General features: G+C 36.8%; 1 protein-coding gene across 2 annotated transcripts in view; it reads left to right on the forward strand.

The window, feature by feature from the left end:
• The window catches only part of wake (ankyrin repeat and fibronectin type III domain containing protein wide awake), a 284,830-nt gene that overhangs the window by 175,308 nt on the left and 90,149 nt on the right, over positions 1 to 19,373 (forward strand). For both annotated transcript variants that reach the window (XM_089734489.1, XM_089734493.1), the window contains exon 6: positions 13,754 to 13,938. In XM_089734489.1, the coding sequence (XP_089590615.1) occupies positions 13,754 to 13,938 (185 nt within the window). The remainder of the gene's footprint in view (positions 1 to 13,753; positions 13,939 to 19,373) is intronic.

Raw genomic sequence — 19,373 nt, forward strand, 5'->3', positions numbered from 1 at the left:
ATTACGAAAATTATAATTTTGCGGGTTTAATATATGTACTTATTTAAATGTGTGTAAGTATGCATATTAGTCTCAGGATTATTGTACTGGGAATCATAGTTTGGAACAAGATAACCGTATACGACTTGTTATTAGCTAACGTAAGCGGGATAAGATATTCATTCCCTAAACTAAGTAAGAACTTAATAACCGACCTCACAATAGCTTGTATATAAAAATTGCCGTGAAGCTGTCATATAATTACTTTGAAAGACACCCTTTATCATTATTTGGGCTCATACCTCATGTCTCAAGACGTCCGAGACGGCGATTCGTGATTTCCATGGGCCTGGGTGATAACTGAAGACCCGACAGTTTGTATTTAGAGCAAAAACGAAATATAATCTACCTATATATATATTAATACGTGAAGCAAAAACTTTGTACCCCTTTTTAACAAAATTTGCGCGAACGGGGGAGTATGAAATATCCCACACTTATAGAGAATATAGAGAAGAAGTGCAGAATGCAAATATATTTTTTAAATTATACATTAAAAATACATTAAATCATTAAAGAAAACATTACACACACTACCATGTATTTGACACACACACATATTATACTCTTTATTTATTGTCAAACTTTTGTTATTGCTTAAATTCTGTGGTCAAATTGAGAATAGATTAATATTGTTTGTCTTTAATATTATTTGTCTTTAATGTAGTCTTGGCGAAATCTGTGGCTATGGAAATATAAATTAGTCTTTGACAATAGAACCATAATAATGTCCAAACTTATGATTTTAATTAATTATAGTCGAATTTCGACTACTGCTGGAACACTAGTTAAAACAAAATAGTGATCTTTCAAACGACCACACATTTCAAAGCTACTTACACTACTAACCTAAATTTATTCGGGAAACGTTTTCACGTTCGTCAAAAGACTGACTCAGCTCGGAAGGGTGTCATAAATTGAATTGCAACGAATGTAAATCTCTTGACTTACTGATTTCAGAATAAACTCACGTACTCACGCCTCTGAATACAATATTTATGTTTGTATTTCTGTTTGTTGACGGCTTCACATGGATATTCAAATAGATTTTCGTAAGTAGAATATAGCTGATTGAAGTAATGTTTTGTTAGATAACGTCTGTAAGCAAGGTACAGTGTAGGCTTGTTGTGACTGATTGCTACGCGGCGGAACCAGACAGGATGTTGGTACCTATTAATGTGGACTAACAAAACATCTGCCGTCATCCAAAACTGAAAAAAAAATCAAAGAAACTTAATCAATTAAATTTGAATAAGAAAGAAAATCGATTTCAACAAAATAAAACTAGAAAATCATCGATGTAGTCGAAGTAAATTAAATATTCATTATTAAGATAAATCAAAAATAGGCTTCAAAAAAACAAAAATAATCATCAATATCGGTTGACCTATAAAAAAGTTCGGAGTTAAACAAAAGAAGCACGCGAAAAAAAAAACAGTGCTAATAATAATAATAATAATTTATTTCTCTCTTAAAGGTATATATAGTACAAATACAATTAGAGATTAAGCTTATAATTAATCTATATCTCCTTCTCTATATATAAAAATGAATTGCTGTTCGTTAGACAAACAAATACAAAACTTTAGGTATTTTGTTTATCGATTGAGGCACTACGAAGTCTGCCGGGTCAGCTAGTAATAAATATAAATGATTGAATTAGGAATCCGTCCACGGGGGGACAAATCAAAGGAAAAACAAAATTGTTATTTTTGTTTCATTCCGAGCATTTTTATATTTATCTACCTTTTAAACCTTCTCTGGACTTCCACAAATAATTCAAGACCAAAATTAGCCAAATCGGTCCAGCCGTTCTCGAGTTTTAGCGAGACTAACGAACAGTAATTCATCTATATCTATACTAATATTATAAAGAGGAAAGATTTGTTTGTTTGTTTGTTTCGAATAGGCTCCGAAACTACTGGACCGATTTGAAAAATTCTTTTTCCATTAGAAGCCGACATTGTCCCTGATGAACATAGGCAACTTTTTTTTTTTTTTTTGTTTCATGTGTATTTTAATGTTTCCGAAGCGAAGCGAGGGCGGGTTGCTAGTTTTTATATATATAGATAGTCTTCTCTCTTTATTTTTAAGTTGTTTCAAAATGTATACGTCATAAAACAATAACTCATACTGTAATAAAACGCGTCTATATTAGGTATATATTCTACTATACATTTCTATCTGTCACGGCATAAATCATTGAACCGTGTAATGCAAAACGAGTCGTCTCACAAGCCGTCTCATCCAATTATTCGTCGGTGCGAACTCAACACTTCAACAAATTTATGACTCACTCCTGCGTATCATCATACGAACAGGTCGAATCACGTTGTCACCTGATTAATAGAAAAATAATAGATATTTGATCGGTGTATAGAGACACTAGTTCATTTAAGACCTCACATTAACATGATTACATTAGGAGGGTCGTTTTTACTGGTGGTAGAACCTCTTGTGAGTCCGCACAGGTAGGTATCACCGCCCTGTCTATTTCTGCCGTGAAGCAGTAAGGCGTTTCGGTTTGAAGGGTAGGGCAGCCGTTGTACTATAAAAACTGAGACCTTAGAACTCGTATCTCAAGGCGGGTGGTGAAATTTACCATGAGGTCCGGTAACCATTTAACATCAAGTGAGCCGCGAGCTCGTCCACCCATATAAGTAATAAAAAAAAATACGAATAAAAAAAATAAAAAATCTTTTTGACAGATATTTGTTTGCAAAGGTTTTTTTTCTCTTTATCTGGGTGTTTATTATCTATTTAAGTATACACAAGGAATCTTATGACCGTTCGTGATTTATTTCCCAGTTATTTATTTATTAACTGTAATTAATTATTGAATTTGAGTTTACGGCATTCCAAATATTGGCACTTACCGAGTCTCTCAACTATAGCGTGTAGAAAAACAGAAATATTCAAATAAGAATGATAAGGCAAACATAATATATTATATTATATTGTTAAAGTATGAAATTGCCGATTTTTACTGAAAATTTGCGGTGCGTTTATTAGCAGTCCCCTCTCCAAACGCAACATTGATATTGCGAGCTGTTACTGCAGCGTTAGATCCGCGTCGGAGGTCGTATTCAAAAATCACTTGAATTTTCGAAGAGTCCATCTTTCTTGTCTAAGCTGAATAAAAAAAAAACAACTGAAAGTCGATAATCGAATGTAGAACATTTAAAAAAAAAAGAACCTCATAGGTACTATTTGAAAAAAGTTTCACTCAAAAATCTCAAACCATGAAGGTTTTATGTCAACTCGAAGTACATATTACAATAGAACGACAATTTCATACTTTTTTTTTATTTTTTTATTTTTATTACTTAGCTGTGTGGACGAGCTCACAGCCCACCTGGTGTTAAGTGGTTACTGGAGCCCATAGACATCTACAACGTAAATGCGCCACACACCTTGAGATATAGTTCTAAGGTCTCAATATAGTCACAACGGCTGCCCCACCCTTCAAACCGAAACGCATTACTGCTTCACGGCAGAAATAGGCGGGGCGGTGGTACCTACCCGTGCGGACTCACAAGAGGTCCTACCACCAGTAATTACGCAAATTATAATTTTGCGGGTTTCATTTTTATTACACGATGTTATTCCTTCACCGTGGAAGTCAATCGTGAACATTTGTTGAGTACGTATTTCATTAGAAAAATTGGTACCCGCCTGCGGGATTCGAACACCGGTGCATCACTTCAACACGAATGCACCGGACGTCTTATCCGTTAGGCCACGACGACTACAAAATACTTTAACCCCTATTATTAACATTGAAAAAAAAAAAGCGTACGGTAATACCAAATTGATTCTACGTAGATAAGAAGATTACAAAGAAAAAAACTCTTTGATTAAGCTATTCTATTACAGTGACCTGTTTATTCAAGGGTACTTGTTGTCTACCGATATCGGATATCTCTCTTGGGGTTACCAGGACAGGTCACAATCGGACGTGTACATTGTGGCCGGGGCTCCGAACAAAATGATGTTTTATGGTACTTCACTTGACTCGATTCAGTATATGATTTTAGACGCTGTCAAATCACCATTTATTATGAATTTTCAACCTGCTCATCGCCTTCATTTAAAATTGAATGTAGATTGAAAATATTAAAATAAAATTCCGTAGGTTGAATTCAAAAAAAAATTTTACAAGCCCTGTGAAGAATTTTAACGGGGCATTATTAAATACATAATTCACTTTTTGCCGGTAATGCGAGGTGTCAAGCTATGTGAATTGTATTATTTGGTTAAATTAGCATTTCTTTACGCGTTTAAACACTTAATAACGATGGTTTATTAACTTTTTAGCATTTACGAAAGAAATAATTCAGAGCTACGACTTGAATTTTCCTACTATTATACCTAATATTTTATTATTTTGATCTAGGTGGCAGCTTAAACGTTAAGATTTTAGATGCTGGAAAGCGTATGCGGTTTTAAAGACACGATTGCCTATATAAAATGACATATTATCAAAACATTAACGTAGCATTAACGTAGCTCTCACTAAAAATACAATTAAAAAATATATATTATAATAACATGTCGGAGACGGTCATTAGTTTGGTAGCTAAACGAAACGCAGCACGATGCCCGAGAGATGGCAGCACGATTGCGGTATCGTCGGAACTCGGCTAACTTCGTGCTACGACAGAGCCTAGCTGATGGAGGCGCATAGACGCCATCACACATACCAACCAGTCTTCTTGAAGAGCGGTGCCTGCGTCCTAAGTACTGTCATTCGTTTTCGTTTGCTAACGTCAAGAGAAGATTTCTAAATTGTTCTAAGACAACAAACGTGATTGGTTTACTCAATATTTCTCTTAGCTCGATCACCCTACTCGCCCCTGCGATGTCTGACGATGGTGTTCATAATTGTGGCTTCTCCGACATATAAAATAAATAAAAAACAAACACATCAAACTTATTATTAAGTGAAACTTAATTTACATGATAATGAAATTATGTTGTTCTAAATTCTGAAAGTTACCGTGGCTCGCTCGAAGCTTGTTTCATATTTGAAAACTTTCCTCAAACGATCTCAAGAATATAGTTTGAAACGCTACGCTCATTTAACTTCAACTTATAAAGTTACCGCACGTTTGATCTTAAAAATAAAATCTCACGTATTGAATTAAATAAGTCTCAAAGGATAAGCGAGACAAACTTTATTTGTCGCATGCTTCAATGCCCGCACACCCAATTTTCAAAACAAACTGACTTGAGATATAGAGTCGAAGTTGTAAAGTTCACGACAAAGGAAATATCTTTTACCAAACAGATGAAATTGCTCGGTCGACCGACGACTCGAATGCTACTTACTGTTCGGAACTTGTACATATGCATACGTCGGGTTAAGACTTAGACATCAGGAATGTAACCGAAGTATAAGCACATAGGAATTTATTATTATTAAATAATCACTGATCGTAACCCAGTAATTTAAATGAACGATAGCGTATTCTATTAGTTTTTTTAAACTATTATTTATTTTTAATTTTTTAGTTGAATTTCAATAATAATTTTTTTTTTAAATATTGAATTGTCATCAGTCGAATATACCAAATTTCGAGTTAAGCCGACGTTTTGAAGGGGGTCAAAATCATGTTCAAAGATTCCGTTACATACTAACATTCTAACACACATACGTCTGAAGCTAATAAAAGCGTAGTAAAATGGAGACTGAACTAATTAAATGACAATCGTGAACGATAACGGTCACACAGGGCAGTACTATCTGTCACGGACAGAGTTCCGTGCACCCACCGCAATAGAGACAGTACTAATCGTCAAAGACAACGTTCCATATCCAATACTGTGCAATACTGACTGTCGAAAGGCAGTGGTCCGTACGCCAAGACGCATCCGCTCAAACGCGTGCAGAATGCTTAGTGCGAGTTTTTTAACGTTCTCGATAGCGTAAAAGTTAACTCATATTTGTATGGAAAAAGGTTGCTTGTCTACGTTTACCGCTAGGGGCGCTGTTCCAACTGCATACAAAATTGAGTTAACTTTTACGCTATCGAGCAAGTTACAAAACTCGCACTAAGCACACAGAGCACTCCGCGCAACGGCCTATAAAGAGCTAATTCCCCAACCGACGATACCGCCATCGCGCTGCCATCCCTCGGGGATTACACTGATCAAGGGGATCGCCCAGCTGCCAAACTAATGACTGTCTCCGACACATACATATCTTGAAAATATCGTTGGCGCGATTCAGGCATCTGTCAAATACGTTTTGTTCTATCATACCTATCGCTACAATATCAAATGGTAAGTTAAGGGAGAAAAGGTATCGGTTGAATGGTATTTATATGTGTAGGTTTAACGGTAAGACCGATTGAGTATTGTTGACTTTTTTATTCCTTAGATATGTAAACAAGCATGCCTAGTGTGAAATGGTTACGTAACGTAAACGTCACCATGCAAATGAGTTCTAAGTCTCATATCTATAGTACAACAGCTGGCCCATCCTTCAAACCGCTACACAAAAAGCAGGCTATTGCGTCTATTTCTTAGGGTCAATATCTTGGGGTGGCCAGGAAAATGAATAAATGCGTTTACTTCTTCAAACACTAATTATATTTAATTATTTTACAAATATAGAATTGACACGCGCGTCCATCTTTTTTCTTCGTGTAATATTTTTTTAATAATTTTGACAATTATTGGTGTCACTACTGCGTTCCCTGATTTGTTATTGGTTCGTGCGATATCACGTCATCGTTGGCCAATCACAGCCATCAATGTATGACGTGACGTTCATTCGTTAACACACCATGAAAGGCACTACCACCACCATTAAAATACTTTATGAATTTCGGGATTACGAATTTCTTCGTAATATTAGCTTGAATATTACTATGTTTCGTCTCCTCGTTTGTAATAAAAGCTTTATTAAACCCGCTTCCTACCAGATCGGCACCGCGATAAAGATATTGTCACGGTTATTTCCTGCTATTTCCGCCCCGACAGCCTATTAGCTACTTAACTACAGCCGCCTACTTTACGTGTGTATTAGAGATGTGGGTTGAAATATTATAGATTGCTAGAGACGATATAAATTGAAACATGAAACGTTCGCTGTGTATATTTATATTTAAAAGCCATAGATACACCGCGTGTAATTCCAGGCTGGTACAATTTTTTCTAATGAAATACTTACTCAGCAAATGTTCACGATTGACTTCCACGGTGAAGGAATATCATCGTGCAATAAAAATCAAACCCGCAAAATTATAATTTGCGTAATTACTGGTGGTAGGACCTCTTGTGAGTCCGCACGGATAGGTACCACCACCCTGCCTATTTCTGCCGTGAAGCAGTAATGCGTTTCAGTTTGATGGGTGGGAGAGCCGTTGTAGCTATGAGACCTTAGAATTTATATCTCAAGGTAGGTGGCGTATTTACGTCGTAGATATCTATGGGCTCCAGTAACCACTTAGCACCAGGTGGGCTGTGAGCTGGTCTATCCATCTAAGCAACAAAAAAGATTTAAAAAAAAATCGGTTGTCTGTAAAGTCGGTTTACTGACGATAGTTGAACGTGACAACTTCATAAGAAAATACTGATGGAATGGTTTCGTTTTTCAATTAACGCAATTATCGTTGCTATAAACAATTGACGCCACATTCACTTTTCACTGAACTTCATACTTGACGAAAACATGTAAATGTATTATTGTATAGCAGCTGTCCACGCGGATGCATCGCTCTCTCAAGTAAGAGAGAGACAGATGTCGAACGCTGCCGAACGCGGAGGCCGATTGTGCCTCTTTGTCGCTCGTTGCGCGCTCTCGCTTGCACTTCAAGCCTTAAATGGAACGCTTCAGAGCGAGGTAACGCCGCACGAGTAATGTTTTTTCGTGCGTGCAGCCGGCTCCATCGAGTTATAAGATGTTGTCACGTCAAAAAAATGTTTTTCTGGATAGATCGCTCTTAGCTATAACACCACCAATTGTATTTTTTTGTATTTAGTATTTCACATTTTTTATTTATTTTCTGTACTCTCTCTCTCTCCATCAAAATCGGTCAAGGGAATGTTGAACGAACAAAAAAATTTAAATGAAAGTAAAAATCGAAATCACCGTACTTGAAGCGAAGGAACGCAATCACGAACACGTTGTTTTGCTCAGAGCAGCGTTCTCGGAAATTCTTTGGAGCTCTCGATACGTTTCTGCCCTTATTTTCTTCGATTGAAAGAAGAAAAGCAACATTTCTCAGCACTTCCCGCAAATAATACTTATTTGGTACAAAATCAAACATTTCCGTACAACCAAAAGTGTATCACGCAATAACAAACTCACTAATGTGTCAGAGAGGTTGGTTTACCATGCTTCTAGGCTTAGTTCCTAGATCTGTCAAATTGGACCAGTACTTATTGATGCACCTATCTATTGACAAACATCGAGAACTTAGTTGCCCGCCTAATATAAGAAGTATTATCCAACGTTGGCTACAACATTGATCCAGAATAAACGTTGGGGACAACATTAAAGGTACGACAACGGAAGTAAACATTTCAGTAGGATTTATTTGGAGACAAGTCGCGAAAGACGGATATAATGGATACTAATTCCATATGTCTAGGGAAAATATATATATATCACAGTCAAAAAGGCATCCATAAAGTTAAGTTTCTTTTGATTGCTCAAGAGGAGTAGACCTCACGACACGACACTGGCACCTCGTCTCAAAAACTTACTGGACCCAATTAAACATCACAACGTTAGCTCCTTCTCAATTGTGACGTATCGTGGTGGCTCTACCAATAATACCCAACGCATGATTGCTTAGCATTACAGAATGCGGTACATTTAATGCAAGTTCAATACAGGGTGTATTATTATAGTATGGCTAAAAGTAATTACGAATTTTCGGGATAGTTGGTTCGCGAAAATCAAATCTACACAGGCTTTTTCAAATCATCATAACTTTACCACCTATTCGGAATGCAATTTCGCCAAAGAATAATTGAAATTTATGACTTGCTCTTTTCCAATGTATACCTACATAATAATATACTTTAATTATCAAATCACACCCAATATTTTATTCCGTTAGCCACGAATACTTCAACTAAACAAAAATATAATGGTGGTAGGACCTCTTGTGAGTTCGCACGGGTAGGTACCACCACTCTGCCTATTTCTGCCGTGAATCAGTAAATAGTTTCGGTTTGAAGGATGGGGCAGCCGTGGTAATTATACTGAAACCTTAGAACTCCTATCTCAAGGTGGGGGCCGGCATTTATGTTGTAGATGTCTTTGGTCTCCGATAACCACTTAACACCGGGTGGGCTAAGAGCTCGTCCATCCAAATACGCAATAAAAAAATAAAAATACCTCCTAAACCGAAAGAAAATATTTGAAATAAATAAATTAAACCGAATTTATCCAGAGTTGATAAATCATTTATCTTTATTCTCTATTGCCGAGTAATTAATAGGAAAGCTATCAACGTGACGAGTAACATTTTTGAATATTACATCAAGATTTTCTATCAATCAATCAATCACATCGATATTACGTTATTAACTTGTATACGGTGCGGGGTGTACTTAAGCGAGTCAGGAGTCGAAGGATGGAAATTACGAAGGTGTTTACAGGAAATTACTTCAATAAGGGTTGCCAAATGCTATTTCCATACTGAAGGATGACGCTGTGATTGGTGATTGGTATAAACTAGGGGTTCCCAAACTTATTTTGTCTACTGCCCACTTTGACAATTAATTATTTTTTAGCGCCCCCATTTTTTACCTACTTAAAAACCACTATAGCCAGAGCTGAGTCGGTGTCTAAGAGTTCTTCTACATGAAATTTCAAAACACCTCCATTTTTTCTGGGTGTCTTTAGGTCTGCAGCGCCCACAAGGGGGCGTTATCGCCCACTTTGGGAAAGGCTGGTATAAACAAACTCAGTATACGTAAGTGTGTATTTTCAATTTTCTTACTCAATCGTTGGTAGCCAAATGGGCTATTCTAACTTCTCACAGGCTCAACCTGAGAGAGTCTGCTAACACTGGACCTAGCAAAAGCGTTGCTTGGCAGAATCTACCACCGGAAAGGAATCGCGACCCACTGAGAAGGTCCGGCGAGAAACTCAGTGGGTTGTGTCTGATGGTTAATTGGCAAGTCGAACTCTAATTGACGAGTTCGACGAGTACAGTGACCGGTGCTTGAAGAGCCTAAAAGGTGTTCATTGATAAAGAAGTCGCATTTACTCTTAAGCTGTCTCGTAGAACAATACCACCCCATCTCTTTTAATAGGTGTCACAAAAATATACTGTGGAGCTCAAGGGAAAATGGACAATAACGTTATCTCAGTGTTAGACTGCGTTCGAAAACTGTCATCTTACGGTGGTAGCGCGGATCTTAAGTCCATACCTACACCAATAATCTGATTATTTGTGCTCCAAAGAAGTCGTTCATTTCAACTTGGAGTATAGGATAGACTGCCATACAATACACTTCGGTCGTTATAATTTTTAACTTCATGTTATTCCTTCATTGTGGATGTCATTTATGTACACGTTTAGTACGCATTTCATAGGAAAAAATGGTATTTGTCTGCGATATATCGGTACAGTCGCATCGTTTAAGAACACATTGCTTCTTGTCATTAACTATCTCAAGAATACAATAGTCAATGTGAGGCCGTTAGTGCAAAAGTGGCGTAATCCACAATTTTTTTATATTCAAGCTTATATGTATATTGAAATTTATTTTTAAATACAATAATTTTTGATGCAAAACCGGCCTATCCATAGTTTCACGCATAGATAACGGATAGCTTTGTACCTAAACATGATTTTTTCGAGTATTGTTTTTTTGCTTACTCAAATTCAAATTCATAAAATTCAAACCTAATTGCCTCCATACTATGGTAAGTTTATGCCTCTTTTGCGCTGACGGCCTCATATGTACTTACTGTAAACAACTATGTAACAATAAATTGTAATGTCATCGTAATACTAATAAAACTTGGGTCGTCGTTCATGTTTATATTCTCGTCTGTCGTCTATCGCCACAGTAAAATTAAAGTGAAAAACGATACTAAAACCAAAGATTTTATTTTGAAAATATATTTACACAATAGCTCAATCAGGTCGTCGCCGTCGGTCTCTGAAAGATATTTTTTTTTGTGTTTCAATTTCTGATAAGTTTTATAGCTAATTTAAACCAGGTCCGTACTCAGAGGGTTTTTTGTCTATATCAGGTGAGGCATCAAGATAGGTATTTGTATGTTAAATCTAGGAAATGCAAAGTTTCTTTGCCAAACGTTCATTATTGAAAAATTGTACAACTATTACTACAAATTAAATGAGTATGAATTTTAGCAATTGAATAATTCAATTGTATTTTGTTTTAGAGGTATAAAAGTTAAGGTATGTTACTCGGTAATATATTATAATTACTCGGTAAAAGCGATGCGACAGTCTTCGTACAGCACGATTATCAAAATGGTTTACGTTTTGATGTTTCAGTTTCGGTAAACACTGAAAAACAAGTCGACCAGGAGTCTTATTTTCCTCTTCCAGTAGTGGCTCTTCATGTCTGAGGGTCGTGACACCTTCACCCATGACCTACATTCCCCAATGTTGTATCATCACAACCTGAATGTAATGAAATACGTACTTAACAAATGTTCACGACTGACTTCCACGGTGAGGTTAATACGTTGCGTAATTACTGTGGGTAAGACCTCTTGTGAGTCCGCACGGGTAGGCACCACCACCACCACCCTGCCTATTTCTGCGGTGTAGCAGTAATGCGTTTCGGTTTGAAGGGCGGGGCAGCCGTTGTAACTATACCTCAGAACTATACCTCAGAACATGTCTATAGGCTCCGGTAACCACTTAATACCAAGTGGGATGTGAGCTCGTCCACACATCTATGCAATACAAAATAAATAAATAAAAAACCTATGTATGTATTCACTTGTTCTATCTATTATCAGACTACCTATTCTATCTCTTATCATCTTGTCCATTATATTCGTGCAATCACGCTTTCTTGTTGTTTCTTTTAAATGTTCAAGCCAGTTCGGCCCTGGTGAGTTTTAGTTCGATTAAAATGCAAATAGGGCGGTAAACAGTCGGTCGTCGCGACGCCACATCACCCGGCGCCGGTGTGTTATCATAAAACTGTATAATTAGTCGTGATTCTCTTGATTACTTGGAAGGCTGTATTCAACCAATCAAATCAGTGCCAAGAAAATTTATCAGCATACATTCCTTTGCGTGATTGAGGGTTATCCGCTTAATATACAAAGTAGTTGGACTAACATCGATATTATTGTTCTCTTTTTTTCATAAAAGCTTGTTATTTCATATGACTTGGTGATGACCAACTGCATCCAGTTAGCGCCCGTGACTATTGTACCGAGGGACGTGAGTTCGATTACCATATCGGGCAAACGTTATCTTTGCAGGGTGTTTATTATCTATATATTTAAACGTGTTTAAGTACCTATGTCATTCTTTGCTACCAATAACACAGCGAATCCTAATTTGGGGCCGAGTGACCGTACCTGATTTGTCCCAGTTTTAAAAAAGTTTTTAATTTTTATGTTATTAGTTTAAATTTTTATGTTATTAATTAAATAGCCACGACTGTCGAGTGTGGATTTAATTGGGAATACCCATGACCACGTAAACTACAGGAAGTATTCGAAACATCCGAAATAATAAAATGACAAAAAAAAGACACGAGATTAAACCTTATTTACCAAGTTATTTTAATTATGTCTATAATTCACGGAAGTCGAAGAAAATATAATTATAATTGGAAAATGTTTTTATTTCGTTACTAGCGACCCGCCCTCGCTTCGCTTCGGAAACATTAAAACACACATGAAACCAAAAAAATAAAATAAAAAAAAAATAAAAAAAAGTAGCCTATATTCATCAAGGACAATGTCGGCTTCTAATGGAAAAAGAATTTTTCAAATCGGTCCAGTAGTTTCGGAGCCTATTCGAAACAAACAAACAAACAAATCTTTCCTCTTTATAATATTAGTATAGACTAGCTGACCTGGCAGACTTCGTAGTGCCTCAATCGATAAAGGAAGGAATCCGTCCGTCGGGGGACACATGAAAGGAAAAACAAAATTGTTATTTTTATTTAATTCCGAGCATTTTCATATTTATCTACTTTTTAAATCTCCTCTGGACTTCTACAAATAATTCAAGACCAAAATTAGCCTAATCGATCTAGCCGCTCTCGAGTTTTAACGAGACTAACGAACAGCAATTCATTTTTATATAAATAGATAGACTAGCTTTTGCCCGCGACTCCGCCCGCGTGGAATTGTTACTTTGGCATAACGCTAAATTTTACTCCCACTTCATTTACGTAGAAAGTGAAAATATTTTTGAATTATAGAATGTTAAGGAACTATTTAAAACCCTATTTTGAAAAAAATTTTTATTGGTGCTCCACTTGTATTGCTCTTACCGTGATGTTATATAGCCTATAGCCTTCCTCAATAAATGGGTTATCTAACACTGAAATAATTTTTCAAATCGGACCAGTAGTTCCTGAGACTAGCGCGTTCAAACAAACAAACTCTTCAGCTTTATAATATTAGTATATATAGATAGATAAGTGTACAGGAAATTCCATAAAACTTTGTATTACGGCAATGCTTGCCCACGAATCGATCCGCTAAACTCAGAAAAAATTCGAATACTTTCTTTTATAGACGAGAATCGGGTGGTCAGCTTCCACGCTCGGCCAGTATTGACTCCATGGTGGAAGCCACAATCAACGCTCGTCACTCCGAACCCAGTCACCCGACGCTGCAGCTCCCAATCAGAGCTGACAGAGCCTTCAGTTTGGCTTCACCCGCAGTTGGGAGACGCGCGAAAACACAAAGAGGTCTCGCAGGTAAGTTGACAAGCTATCTTCTTTATAGCAATCCACAATAGTGTCCAACTATCCATTCGTGGCAGATAAGCAAGTGAATTCAGAATCGTCGCAAGGAAGTAGCTTTAATTAAATAGTAGTTTAAAAAAACTAACAAAATACGCTGTTATAAAAAAAGCGTGGGGTGCTTTTCAGGATATTATCAAAATAACCCTTCTACTCATATCTGTTCATAAAATATTTATAACTACTGATACCATGCACCCCACGCTTTTTCACAATAAAACCATTTTTTTCTTACTCTATTTCTATTTTCTATTTTTTAGTTGGATTTTCTATAAAAGCGTATTTTGTTAGTTTTTTTAAACCATTATTTATTTTTCATTCTTTAGTTGAATTTAAATTTTTTTATATATTTTTATTTCATTTTTTTTAAATATTGAATTGTCATCGGTCCTTAATAAGTATACCAAATTTCGAGTTAATCCGACATTTTGAAGGGGTCAAAATCATGTTCAAAAATTCAGTTACATACTTAACATACATACGTCTGAAGCTAATAAAAGCGTATTAAATAAATAGGCAAAGATACAGTTAAGTACGATGTAAGTTAGGGGAAGGTTGATGGGAGGGATGTGCTTAGCACTAAACGCTTCACTTTCCCCCCTTTGCCTTTTCATGAGTTTTTTTTTTTTTTTTTTTTTTTATTGCTTAGCTGTGTGGACGAGCTCACAGCCCACCCGATGCTAAGTGGTTACTGGAGCCCATAGACATCTACAACGTAAATACGCCACACACCTTGAGATATAGTTCTAAGGTCTCAGTATAGTCACAACGGCTGCCCCACCCTTCAAACCGAAACGCATTACTGCTTCACGGCAGAAATAGGCGGGGCGGTGGTACCTACCCGTGCGGACTCACAAGTCCTACCACCAGTAATTACGCAAATTATAATTTTGCGGGTTTCATTTTTATTACACGATGTTATTCCTTCACCGTGGAAGTCAATCGTGAACATTTGTTGAGTACGTATTTCATTAGAAAAATTGGTACCCTCCTGCGGGATTCGAACACCGGTGCATCGCTTCAACACGAATGCATCGGACGTCTTATCCGTTAGGCCACGACGACCACATCATTCTGTCTCATGCGAGGTTTGGACGTTGGTTGTTGAGCGACAGGAGGGTTTAGTCGGTTCGTCTCCGACATACCCCGCCCGCCATCCCCAGTGGAGGGCGGAAGTCCGGCGATTTCCTCCTGATCAAAAAAACAAAAAAAAGGTACGATGTAAGTTAATTGAATTTTTGTTTTTGTTTTTTCCTTTCAAAATTGAACCTGTTTGCGAGATTTGAACACCGATACAGTCGCATCAATTGATTTGAGTACACCGAGCGTCTTATCTTTTACGCCATGACGACTATGTTGGAAATAATATGCAGGTTGCTTGCATGCATGCTTGCTGAAAAATCTTGATCATAATATATGGGATGGTTTTGCCAATTCGTATTGACAGCGTCTCATACCAGATTAACAAATATATTTTAATAAGCCGTTCCATTGTTTTTTCCTTCAAAATAAGTTCCAGAGATTTTCAAATTAGAATATTTATCCGACCCGAATTATTAATTAACTACAAACAAACTTTAAATAAGTTTTTTATTATAATCAACAACAGCTCTTGAGAAAGTGAATGATGGTAAGGAAATATGAAAGCAATTGAATACCCAGGGGCTTTGATATGATAATGAGGTCGCGGCCAACGTTGCGGCTAGTTCAAGAAACAGAGCTAACATTACTACTGAACTGATGTACAACATTTGCAATTCAGTTTAGCTTCTTAACATTGTCGTGTCTGTATTTCACTGAAACAAGCCTGTATTACTTTTAGTTATGTTATTTAATCTGTGATCTAAATAGTTTTAAATATGTGAAAAAAATGTGTTTTAATGTGCTTACTCCATCACGCAAAAATGGTTGAATACAGATTATATGTGGGTTACGCTTCAGCTCTGCTAATAGATTCAGTGGACAACCGCTCTTGCTAGGGTAAATGTGACCATATTCTCTGTAGTTGAGCCCAACGAGGTCATCCACCAGCTATGACGAAACCAGAATACTAGAGACTACTGGCGGAATGGTAGATAAAAAAAAAGAAAAAATGTGATTAAAATTTCGTGATTTCGCGTCACCGGTAATTTTTTTTTTATTGCCGTGTATGCAGACGAGCATTTGGCCCACCTGATGGTGAGTGGTTACCGTCGCTCATGGACGTCAGCAATGCCAGGGGCAGAGCCAAGCCGCTGCCTACGGTTTAATACTCTCCACAAGCCTCGTTTGAAGAAGGACACGTAATAGCAGTAAGTTAAGCTGCATTCGCGCACTTAAAAAAATTCTGTTGTTTTTATCTGTGCATTGTTCCAATTGTGCTCTCGATAATCGTTAATTGAATTGATCGATTTTAGAATCACTATACAATACAGTAGTGAGCAGTTTTGTACGTTTAGAAAAATGAATGTCAAAAACAAACAATAACATATTTGATATTTATTTATAGAATATTTTTATTGATTTAACATTGTTATTAATATTGGTTTTTAAGTTTCACTTCTCTTGGTTAGTTCTTATGACTGCCTTTGGTTTTTTTTTTAATATGAAATTATTTCTCGCATTATAAGTACTTTTACGTAGTATATTAAGTACATAAATATAGCGTTGAATTACGAAGATTCAACATAGTCCTAATCTACTTTAGGTGGTTACCGAAAATTCAGAATTTGTTAGGATCAAGAAAATTATATACAGACCCCTGACCGAGGAACCTTTATTAATATGGAATAAAATATGCTTAAGGACCGTAATGGGCGTACACAAAGCTTATTAAAGCTTCAAGAAAGTTAAGGAAGATCTGAGGATTTTCTTCGAGGTACATGAATGTTCCATCCGAAGGTACTACGATATTATGTATTGCTTAGACGGGTCGACGATTACACGGTCCGCCTGGTGTTAAGTGGTTACTGGAGCCTATAAACATCAACAACATAAGCCCTGCCATCTACCTTGAGACATGAGTTCTAAGTCCCAGTTTACAATACTCCAAACCGAAACGCATTTTTGCTTCACGGCAGAAATAGGCAAGGTGGTGTTACCTACTCATACGAGCTCACAATACGCCCTACCAACAATAAATCCCACTCCATGCTTATAGTAAATCTGGTATCAAATATCGAAGCATATAGATATCACTACGTGAATTCTACCGCCTTGGGACAGTCAACCATTCGGACGTGATATCGAATTGTAGATATAGCAACTGTCTCATGTTCAAAACAGGTCAGCATGACGGCTCGCAGAAGAAGTACTTAAGCTGATATTTCCCGTGTGAGTTCCCAATACACCTACTTACAAAACAAAAAGGCCATAAGCATAATGCGGTTACGCGTTATTAATACATTAGTGCTATCAATAAACAGTATGTTTAATTACCAGTATACAAATTATCTAATTTGTCCGCACAGGTAGGTACTACCACCCTGCCTATTTCTGCCGTGAAGCAGTAATGCCTTTCGGTTTGAAGGGTGGGGCAGCCGTTGTAACTATACTGAGACCTTAGAACTTATATCTCAAGATGGGTTGCACATTTACGTTGTAGATGTATATGGGCTCCAGTAACCACTTAACAGCAGGTGGGCTGTGAGCTCGTCCACTCATTTAGGCAATAAAAAAAATTTTTATTCGGGTCACCCGATCGATGACTATTTATTGAAAAGTTTCTAACAGTAACGCGGAAATCGGAAGCCGTTAGTCTTAACACAAAAACAACTACATTTCAATTTACAAGTTCTGTAAAGTAAGATTTACTATCGTTAAAAGCGTTTGCGTGCTTTAAGCACATTAGCGACCTTTATGGGGCGCTCATGGAGTTAATAGTAACTCTATGGGGGCGCTACTTATGTCCATTTATGTTGTAGATAGCGCCTAACTTAGTTGCAACTCAGATACCAAATGAATTATTGCTATTTGATACTATAAGGGTTTTATACTCAAGATTTGCTATCTGAAATCATCGTGGCCTAAAGGTTGAGACACCGATTGCATTTGTATCAATTTGTTTTAATATATTACTAAGTATTATAACTCATTTAAGTAGGAATAATATATTTTTAGGAAGTATGCTGTCATCGGGTCGTTGTTACGGTTTGAGCTCCAATATGGGAAATACTTATTTATTCCACACGCACACTAAAGTTGTATACATTGACAATCAACCGGTTTTTATATCTTAAGACCTTTAAAACCATAGAAAGCAATTAATAGTAACTTTTTATCTCTCCGTCTCACATCTATCTATCCCTATCTTTTTTTTTCTTCATTAGGGATGTGGCGCGTTGCTAGTGATGTGAAAAACGATTCACCACATCGTTTAATAAAAATCAAACTCGCAGAATTTATAATTTGTTTATTACTGTGCAATTTACTTGTGGTAGGACATCTTGTGAGTCCGCGGGGGTAGATACCACCACCCTGCCTATTTCTGCCGTGAAGCAGTAATGTGTTTCGGTTTGAAGGGTGGGGCAGCCGTTGTAACTATACTTGAGATATATAACTATACTTGAGACCTTTTAGAACTTATATCTCAAGGTGGGTGGCGCATTTACGCCGTAGATATCTATGCTAGCACACTAGCTAGCAGTAACCACTTAATATCAGGTGGGCTGTGATCTCGTCCTCCCATCTAAGCAATAAAAAAATATGAGATCAACACGTAGGCAGCGGCTTGGCTCTGCCCCTGGCATTGCTGAAGTCCATGAGCGACGGTAACCACTCACCATCAGGTGGGCCGTATGCTCGTCTGCCTACAAGGGCAATAAAATAAAAATAAAAAAAACTTACGGTGGTTAGCGGCCTTCACGTTTTGATGTCAGTGGGCTCTTCCTTTACTGACGGTTGGTACTTAAGCTTGTACAGATAAGAGTTACATTTCAATTACTTTCATATGAACTTATTTCAAATTTAATAAGGATTACAAGATGTGGATTTATATCGTATATTTATATTGTTTTATTTTGAAGGTAATTTATTCGAGTTTTGTATCGATTACGCTTATGTGATTAATGTATATCATTAAAACTACTTTTACGGTTTTAATTCGCGTTAATTATTGGCATTATATTATTTCCGATGCTTCAAACACTTTACAGCTTTCGTGGTCACGGACGACGAAGCTTATTGTTGTTGTTCGTCAATTAAATGTATCAAACATCGTCTAAATTTCAATAAAATTACAATTTCGTTTTTACAATTATATTTCTTTTGACAATCGAAAACCAAACAATTTGCTATATGTTGCGATCGCTCAATGAAACCCTTTAATAACGACTGAATAAGCAGTTCAGTAATGAAAAGAAAGTATTGGAAACGCTCGCTTATATTCGACCGATTAAATTCAAATTAAGGGA

The sequence above is a fragment of the Bombyx mandarina genome, chromosome 17 (genome assembly GCF_030267445.1).
Source record: "Bombyx mandarina strain Sakado chromosome 17, ASM3026744v2".
Lineage (NCBI taxonomy): Eukaryota > Metazoa > Arthropoda > Insecta > Lepidoptera > Bombycidae > Bombyx > Bombyx mandarina.